Below are 9,307 nucleotides of genomic sequence, written 5' to 3'. Positions count from 1 at the left end.
AACTTGGGAGGCGTGGGAAGAGAATGAGTTATTAGAGGCTATTTATAGGCAATTTTTGAGGTGCACGACATACAAATGGGTGCATGTCGCGCATTTTAAAGCGACGTCTCCCCAGCCACTTTGTGTCATGTGTCGTCCACTCTGTGGTCTGTGTTTTCACCTTCTAGAAGCGCGCGTCGTGCACCCGGCGCCCACCGCACACGGCGCAAAATGCAGATTTTGTAAATTCCGTAACTTCTTCATACAAACTTCATTTTTGACGTTCTTTGTATCCCTGAAAAACTCTCGACGAGATCTACAACTTTCCTTTAGACCCCAAAAGCTAATTCTTAATTTATTTTTCGTCTATATTTTTATAAAATTAAATGATTTTGCTAAAATCATAATTCTCTCGTACAGACTCCATGTTTGACATTCTTTTTCTCAAAATTCCTATCTTAAAAAGTACTACGATTTTCCTTTTATGGCTTTAGTTAAAGGTCAACCATTTTCTTCGTAGCTTTTTATTTCACACATTCCTTGTACGCGACTGACTTTTATATCTTATAAAAATCATATCTAATTCATAAGGAGTCAGATGTCTACGAAATTTAGATTTACGAGATCGGAACAAAGTGTACTTTATATATATATATATATATATATATATATGTGTGTGTGTGTGTGTGTGTGTGTGTGTGTGCGTGTGTGTGTGTATGTTTTGGCACACTCATTTTTACGATTTACGGAAGATTTGATTTATTTTTCGTATTTTTCTTAATATGAAACTTATATTATATAGTATGTGGCGCGCATGACTATAAACTATCCTATTCAAGGATTTAAATTTTAATAATTATTACTTATTATGTGCCGCCCGAATCTACGGGTGTTACAACATACATGTATCGGCCTTCAACACAAAGTTGGTATGTCCCTCCCCTTGGCCTTCAGCACAAAGTTGTTCCACCCCTAGCCTTCAACATAAATTTGGTCTGCCCCGTGTATCTTGGCCTACATCACATAGTTGGACCTCCCTCAACTCATCATGGAATATGTCGACATATAAATATAACAAATAAATAAACAATCCAACACTACCGACAACTAACAAACTAATTTGCATGCCTAATAACATACATCAACACAATCATGTCCTAACATACTAAGGACTCATACATTACTCTACATGCTATTATTTGAAAACCCACCAAGTGAATGCATAAGTGTATGTACTCAGAGATAAGATAGACAGATGATCCGACCCTAAAGCCACAACCAAACAACGAACAAGCAGTAAGGTATAGATTAAGAGCTCTCAAGCTATCTTATTTGACTACATACAACCCCAAAGAAATTCACTCGGCGATCACCAATACTATCTACCCTCCAACTAACATATCAACATACACAATAATATACTAGTCTGCTCGCCCTAACAACATATCATCACCCCTTTACATCCTATCATACATGTATATATAGCGTAACACATAGTATAGTGAGGAGACTTACCTGAAGAAACAAACACAGAATAAAACCATTGAAGTGGCTAAAATGAACTCCTTTTCTAAACACCTACATTCCATACCAAAACTCTAGTTAAATCATTTCTAGATAATACGCATACTGAACTTTATTTATACTTTTACTTCAGAACCCTTCTTGTATTATCATGTTGTACACACACCTTTGGTTATATGATTATATAAGCGTTAACCCACACACTTTATACATCTTTTTATACATACATTAGGATATGAATGATTCAAAACATATTCTTAGGTTTACACACACCAAACACACTCACAACTGTAAACTGGGGCTTACTTCTTGTTTTAAACACTCACACCCAACCAAACTTTTAATACATGATGTGGGTGATGTTGTTTACATTAAGACTTAGCTAAAATCATATTTCATGAACCAAAAGCATTCACAAGGTGAGCTCTACCGTTTGTGAGTTTCGGGACAAAACTCAAATAAAAAGGAGTTGCTTCTTGGTATATGGCTAGATAATTACGTCAAAGAGTTTAAGCCTATTGATAAAGATTTTTGGCCAACATAAAAACCATAACGCATGTTTATAAGACACATTGTGTTCATGGATTTATCCCATAATATTATTTTTATCTACACTTTAGTCCTTATCCTTATCAACATTTTAGTCCTTATCATCTTTTTTAGTCCTTCTCAGCATGTTTATCCTTATCAGCTCCATTTCCAGCCCATTTTGCTCCTTTTTGCAAACCAATGATAATTTCCTAAAAAAATTGTGAATATGAACATTATAAGTACATTTTATCTTTAAACACATTAAAATACAGCTCAAGATAGTAATATAGCGTGTGAAATATGTGTATAATTTAAGCATTATCATCAGCTACTAACAAACAAGGAAACCACTTTTAAACACAAATATTCATTCATTGACAAGTTTATTCATATTACAAAAAAATGATACTAATTTTTGATGATTTCCATGTATTCTCCTTTGGTACTTAGCCAATTTGTATGATGTATTGTTGTTATGGAGTTTGGACTACTTTGAAAGTAGATGAGTCATAAGGGGAATTTTATGAATAATGGTTTCAATTCGAACATGCAACAACTGATGTTCTTCCAACATGCTATCAAAGATCTATCAGGGACATGACTGAAAAAAGTGAAAAGGGAAGTAGATGAATCTTAGATGGAATAAAAAACTAGGCTCAAATGATTTAAAGTACCCGATGAAGAGGAACTACTTGAAATCAAAATAGGAGAATGGGGTTGTAAGGTAGTTTTTTACCTACTACACCGTTTGTGGTTACTCTTGTAGCTTTCAAAATATGTACCATAGTTTTGTGAGTTGATCTATAAAAAAAAAACTCCATGTGTAATTTTAGGTAAATTTGTCATCTCATCAAGGTTATATATACACACACAATCTATTGCATGGGAAGTGGCGAGTCTATTAAACAAACAACATGAATAGTATAAATGGTTCACGTTGAACATTAATAGTTGCATGGGAAAAAACACCTCCATAAATAACACATGCAAATATCGGTATCTATTAGTGAGAGAATACCCTAAAAAAACTCATGAATCATTATCATTGAGATGTAATACGCGAACAGTTCGTGAGGTTGATTTTTCACTTTATAATAGGTGTCAACTGAGCATGGTCGTACTACTTGATAATGGCTTCATCAAATTATCTATCAATCTTCTGAATGAGGGGATGTTCATATGAAATGATCAATCCAAATGTGTCACCATGGTTTCGAAGCTCCATTATTTAGCTCATGGACTCCCTCAAACCCAGGTAGAATCTTTTTCAAATTTTCTAATTTCAAGGTATGTAACAAATATCTTTATATGAAGTGAAGTGTAACGGAGTCTTATTTATGTTGTATTGTTATAGGACTAGAAGAAACACTATAAATATTTTAGATGAATAGATGAGGAATTAACTGTCTAAAACTACAAATATTTGCTTCTTAAAACTCACAACAAGATGAAAGATGCACAATCGGAGCCGAAGAAAATGCAATTGGAGTTAAATAAGAAGAAAAAAAATGATATATAAAGATTGATGAATTAAAATTTGGAACCAAAGGAACTTAAAGAAATACAGTTGGAGTTGAAAAGTTAGAACAACAACATTATTTTCAGTTATGAAAAACATAATATGCAAATGTTATATTACTTAGGGTTGTTTTTAGCAATGCCAATAGTTGTTTTCACAGTGTACATTGTAATATTTGTTTAGTTTACGAAAATACCTCTCATGGATTTGTCATAAATTGATTGTTGAAAAGTTTATAATCTTCATAGATAATGCTAGAAAACAAATAGATACTTTGCAAACCTAATAAATATTTTATAATAAACTAGACAACAAACTGATACATTACAATGGTTACCGCAACCTAGAAGAGAACAAACTGTTAAATATTAAACACTGTAAAAACATTGAATTTTTCTGCTCATGTTTTTTGAGTGTTTATTTGATGTCATCTTAAAAGGCAAATGCATATCTTAAAAGGCAAATGCATGGTTTTTAAATATCTTCTATAAACGATATATGAGACTTTTGTACGGGCTAACTCACACAATATCTATAAGTACATTAACCCTTATAAACGGCTTGTTTTTCTTCTCATGCATCAACAATGATTTGTAACTAGTTGTTCACTAAAATAACAATGAATTGTCCACAATATATGGTCTTTTTAAGCTACTTGGTTGTCTTATCTACAAATACCTTAATACAATACAAATCAAGTTAGGTTATTAGTTATCAGTACAAAACCGAAGATTCAGTACAAAACCGAAGATTATTTATCAACTTACTTGGTTATAATCAATCATATATGCTCAATCAACATCTACGTGTGCATTATCTTCATTGCCTTCATTAAAAGACGTTGTTTATGGAAGTTTCAATAATATATTTTGTGTTGTTGTGGTTTTTTCTCTCGTCCTGTCTACTATATTTACTATATGATTTTAATATCCCGAACTATTAGCGAGATCTTTTGCAATCTTTCTAGGTAACCAATTAGATTAAAAATGGTATCATGAAGAATAAATGTTCACGAAAGAATAACGAGGTTTAACTTGGTAAGCATGTATTTGTTAGTTAGCGAATATGTTTTCGTGGGATAATAATTGTTCTTGGAGAAGTGAAATTTTGGAGGTTACCTAGAAATATGAGAAGTATGATCCGAGCCGATATAGTCATTTTAAAATATCAAATTTACCCTTTCCCTAATCAATTCAAATTGAATAAAATATTCTAGAAATGTCTAGGATGACTTAACTAATACAACTTATGTTTTCTCAAGTGTTAATTTGCTTATATAGTGTCAAAACATAGTTTCAAAATGTTTGAATTAACTTGCTCAAAACAAAAACGCAATAACCTTATATCTTATTCTTTAAAAGGTTTATTTGCGCAATCCAAACACTTAAAGGTATGTATTAACAATACCAAACCGTAATAAACTAATAAATGAAAATGAAAGTATTTAGTCAAAACAACTTATCAACGATATTATACCACAATAGACATAAATTATTTTGTGCACTCTAAACACTCAAATTACCTTATTACCATTACCAAACCACAATAAGTTCATAAAACAAAATCCCAAACACCCCCAACTAGTAATTTCCTATTTTTCTAACAAAGAGCAAATGCACAACATAATAGAAACACATAATTACTTGGTAAAAAGGAGTAAAAACAAGATTAATTCTTCATCTATAGCAATTACATTATATCTGTAAAATTATATGGAATGGGGTTGACAATGTACAAAACTTGCATTGAAACAATAATGTCCAACTGCATCTAAAAACTAAAAGGATTTATAGATTTTATGAACTATAATCCCTCGACTCACCTTCATTAAACTACATTACAGTAACAACTTTCCACATTTATAAGAAAGTTGAAAAAGGTCATTTTAGACAAATTCGATGTTAGAACTTATTTTTTTTTTTTTTTTTCTGTTCTTGAATATACGAAGTTTATTCTATGTTCTTCTTAATAGCTCACAATCACATCCTCCCCCACAGCAACGTTAAGATCAGGGAGGACAATTTTGTCTTTTTGCTCTTCAAAATGGTTGTTTGGTTGTTGGATTCCACCACATCTGAATGCATTAAGTCTCTCCCCTTGTATATCAAGCTGAAGTAACAAAAGTACACACTTATATATATATATATATATATATATATATGAGTATTACTTTTTGACTTAATGCATAAAGAACAAGATAAAAGAAAAGTAAATTTTCCTATTAAGTCCTAAAAATGAAAAATAAATATATAGACGGTATATACTTAATAATAACAAAATACTAAAAGAAAAGAACTAAAATTGAGGGCACTTTCGGAAAAAACAAAAAGTTTGAGGATCAATCTGTAAAAAAACCCAAAATATAAGGTCTTTTATGCAGAATCTTTCTCATGTTGTTTACCTTCATCTTCTTCAAGTTTTGGTTCTCTTTTCTCTGTTTTTCACAGTTAGCATGTAGAGTTGCTAATTTCTAAAAAAATAAAATAATAACCAAAATTAGCATATATAAAAGTATCTTTGAATATTAAAAATGATGTTTTTTTTTTCTAAAAGGAATGTACCATTTTCAAATGATTTTGTTCTTCCATTAACAACACCTCCTCCTCTTTTAATGCAGCCAAAGACTAAATAAAATTAATGGAATTATATTACATTAATAAAATCATTAATTAAACTTAAAGACATTACTTAATAATGAAGCATGCTCACCTTCTTCTTTCTTGGCCTCTTGGTTGGGGTGGTTTCGCCACGTGGCATCACCTGCAAAAAAACCAACATTAACAAACTTAAACCGACAATAATTAAGGTTTTATTTATTCAAATTTGAAATTTATAGAAAACCCATGTGACGAAAATTCCATTTACACACAAAAAAAAAAAAGTGAACCTAAATTTTAATAAATTTATGCGGATTAGATCTTTGTTAAAGCACTAAAGGTAACAAGTATTTAACGTCTTTGCACAAAGACTATTGCTTTTACGTATTTTTTTAAGCTTAAAAAAATACCATTTTCTATTGCTATTTTATATCACATGCAAACTCATGTTTAATTTAATTTAAATTCACCTAAAATCTCAAGATTCCTAGTAAACAACTAAATAAACAACAGTATTTAATTTTACTGCGTTTCTGACTTCTATTTTTAGCAACATTAAAAAATTGCCCACCTGGGATTCAGATAATTAACATTTGTGACAATTGACAAATATATCCTTCTGTCAACCAAAAAAAAAGAACTTTTTTAGTTATATAAATATAATTAAATTTAAAACTAGGAGTACTTAAGTGTAATAGATGGGCCCAACCCTAATAAAGAAAAAAGGGCTAAATGTTACCTAGATGTCTAACTAAGAGAATAACAAAAAGATCCATTGTAAATATATATATATATATATATAATTATATGGAGTAAAACATTGTATAAATTATAATAGAGTAATTACACTTTTGACTTTGTCAAACAAGACTTTCTTGAGTTTTGAGAAAGATTTAAAATAATAATTTCATGCTAAATTTCTTAAAATTTTCGTATGAAGATAAAGAGTTAAAAAAATGTCACAAAAGTGGCATGACTAAAAGGACAATCAGATACACACACCCAATACAGAGAACACGCCACCGATAAAAAACTGGTATATCCTTCTTTTATGTGAAATGACTAAAATACCCCTAACCACACACTACATTTGCAAATATATTTTGAGTGGCATCGCCTTTCTTGCCAAAGGTAGATGGATATGATTTCGACAGATTATGTGTGTGAGTCATCACTCATCAGTTCATTAACCTGATGAAATGACGTAAATACCCTTTTGAGAGGAAGGGGATTTTTCATGACTTTTAAGAAGGTGGGGCCGGCGATAAGAGGAAGAGGAGAAACGGTGACGGGAAAACATAGAAATTAGAAAGTCCGTCAATCTTCTGACTCCATGCGTTGATAATCATTAATCATCTCTGTTTATTCTTCGAAGAAGATAATCAAAATCATGTAATAGAAATCAAACAATATGTTGTAATTGTGTAAACTAAATTACTTAAGTTACGAATGAATCGGAGGTGCAATCGGTCAACGGAAGTCCGGCGAGATCTAGGTCGGAAAACTATGCATGGGAGGAGGGTAGAATGGTCAGAAATGAAACTGAAAAAACCGTAAAGCAAGGGGTCATTCGTCATCATCTCTGACAAATCATGAACGCGTGATTGTAATTTTGTGAGTTTCTGAGGGGTGTTATGGTCAAAATGACTAACAGCATCGAAAAACACAAGAAGCAAATGAGGACACACCATCTACAACTAAACAATCAGCTCACTGACAAATAAATTATACGACCACCACAACAAGGGACAAACGGCGACGTGTCTATGGATATCAGACTATCAGTTTCAGTTTCGTTGCGTTTACGAACCTTAGATCTCGAGATATCAGAGCGGTTGTGATTTGGTTGTGTGGAGGAGTCAACAGCATCGACAATTGGAACACCACCGCCACCGCCACCGCCGCTCCAGGATAACGGAGTGCTAGGGCTTGCCCTCGGCGCTTCCGATTTGTTAGGCGCTGGAAGTAGTACTACCGGTTGCGACCTGGACCGGCGCTGGTGAATGGTCCAACTTTGTGGTGGCGATGGTCTTCGACGCTTTGACGGCTGCAACGACGGTGGTGGCTTCGCTACACGGAGTCTAACGAGGACTTCCGCCACTAAGTCGCTGTCCTCCATAGCCGCTGCCACCCAGTCATCTTCAGCCATGTTGATTTACAGTGAGAGTGGTGGAGATGGTGGTGGCAGAGAGAGAGAGAGAGAGAGAGAGAGAGAGAGAGAGAGATTAATGGGGGAAATAGGGAAAAGGAAAAAGCTTGTTTACAATGGCGTAATGGGTGAAGGTGTAGGAAGGAAAGGATTGGAGTTGGGTGGGACCCACACTCAGTTAGAACCCACTCCCTTCTTCTTCTTATTATTATTTTTTTAGTACTTTTTTCATCAAGTAATTTACCCTTTTTCGCCTGAGTGTTTTATGCCCATAGGGAAAGGTAAGGGAGTAAGTTGTCATTTTCTATATTAGGTCTGCCTATTTTTATGTTTCTTTTTTTATTCCATAAACAAATAAACAATTCACTTTCCAAATAGTAAACTTCCACTTGAATATTCATATGTATATCTAATAAACTTGTACTTAAATATATAAAAACTTTTTACTAAGCATTTAAGTGTATTAAAATTGTAAAATGTATGTATTGTGTTTGAATATTTCTTTTGAGTTGGTTTTGAATTAAGCTAATCTTCGTGTACGTACTATATAAACAGGGTGGATGGGAAGGTAAAATGATAGGCAGCTAAAATTGTTTCCAAAAAATACATCCGAAAAATAAAAAGAAAACAAAACAAAATAGGAAAAGTCAAAATGTTTGCTCGTCGAGTAAGATCTTTTGCATATTAAAGGTAAGTTAAAGCTAATCCTCTTGTATATAACTCTATGTACTATAAAAATGTAATATGTGGGAAGGTAAGATAATAGACAGCTGAAATTGTTTTCAGAAAATACATCAGACAAATAAAAAGAAAACAAAACAAAATAGGAAAATGCAAAAATGTTTGCTCATGGAATAAGATCTTTTGCATATTATGTAACATCTCCCTCTCACACGTATCATAATATTGCCTGATTTGGGCTCCCAGCACGAAAACTTTCCAGGGGTCACACATCCCTGAATTTCTTTCGCTCGGGCACGCTTAACTGCAGAGTTCTTATGGGATATG

General features: G+C 32.7%; 1 protein-coding gene and 1 long non-coding RNA gene across 3 annotated transcripts; both read right to left on the bottom strand.

Annotated features, from left to right (window-relative positions):
* Positions 1-946: 946 nt before the first annotated feature.
* On the bottom strand, positions 947-2,019 carry LOC145103885 (uncharacterized). Its single transcript, XR_013706920.1, has 3 exons — positions 1,934-2,019; positions 1,495-1,557; positions 947-993 (listed from the first exon to the last, which is right to left on the bottom strand). It is a non-coding gene; the product is annotated as an uncharacterized LOC145103885 (long non-coding RNA).
* Positions 2,020-5,196: 3,177 nt separating this feature from the next.
* On the bottom strand, positions 5,197-8,457 carry LOC145107842 (uncharacterized). Of its 2 annotated transcripts, none has more exons than XM_079044798.1 (5): positions 7,961-8,457; positions 6,263-6,313; positions 6,115-6,177; positions 5,955-6,023; positions 5,197-5,730 (listed from the first exon to the last, which is right to left on the bottom strand). In XM_079044798.1, the coding sequence occupies exons 1-5, from the start codon at positions 8,297-8,299 to the stop codon at positions 5,533-5,535; spliced, it is 720 nt and encodes a 239-aa protein (XP_078900924.1). In that variant the 5' UTR covers positions 8,300-8,457; the 3' UTR covers positions 5,197-5,532. The 2 variants fall into 2 exon arrangements, with proteins under 2 accessions (XP_078900924.1, XP_078900925.1); XM_079044799.1 differs by having other exon boundaries at positions 5,197-5,662; positions 7,961-8,448.
* Between the last annotated feature and the right edge of the window lie 850 nt (positions 8,458-9,307).

Source organism: Lactuca virosa, chromosome 4, assembly GCF_052849685.1.
Source record: "Lactuca virosa cultivar CGN04683 chromosome 4, Lactuca_virosa_CGN04683_v6, whole genome shotgun sequence".
NCBI classification, from domain to species: domain Eukaryota; kingdom Viridiplantae; phylum Streptophyta; class Magnoliopsida; order Asterales; family Asteraceae; genus Lactuca; species Lactuca virosa.
This window is presented reverse-complemented; position numbering and strand designations above follow the sequence as displayed.

What these genes read in the sequence shown, in the direction of transcription:
- LOC145107842 (XM_079044798.1), bottom strand. Translation starts at nt 8,299, where the DNA reads ATGGCTGAAGATGACTGGGTGGCAGCGGCTATGGAGGACAGCGACTTA. An exon ending in AGAGGCCAAGAAAGAAGAAG is followed by an intron (nt 6,178 to 6,262) that starts GTGAGCATGCTT and finishes AATTTTATTTAG; the next exon opens with TCTTTGGCTGCATTAAAAGA. An exon ending in AAAACTTGAAGAAGATGAAG is followed by an intron (nt 5,731 to 5,954) that starts GTAAACAACATG and finishes TTATGCATTAAG; the next exon opens with TCAAAAAGTAATACTCATAT.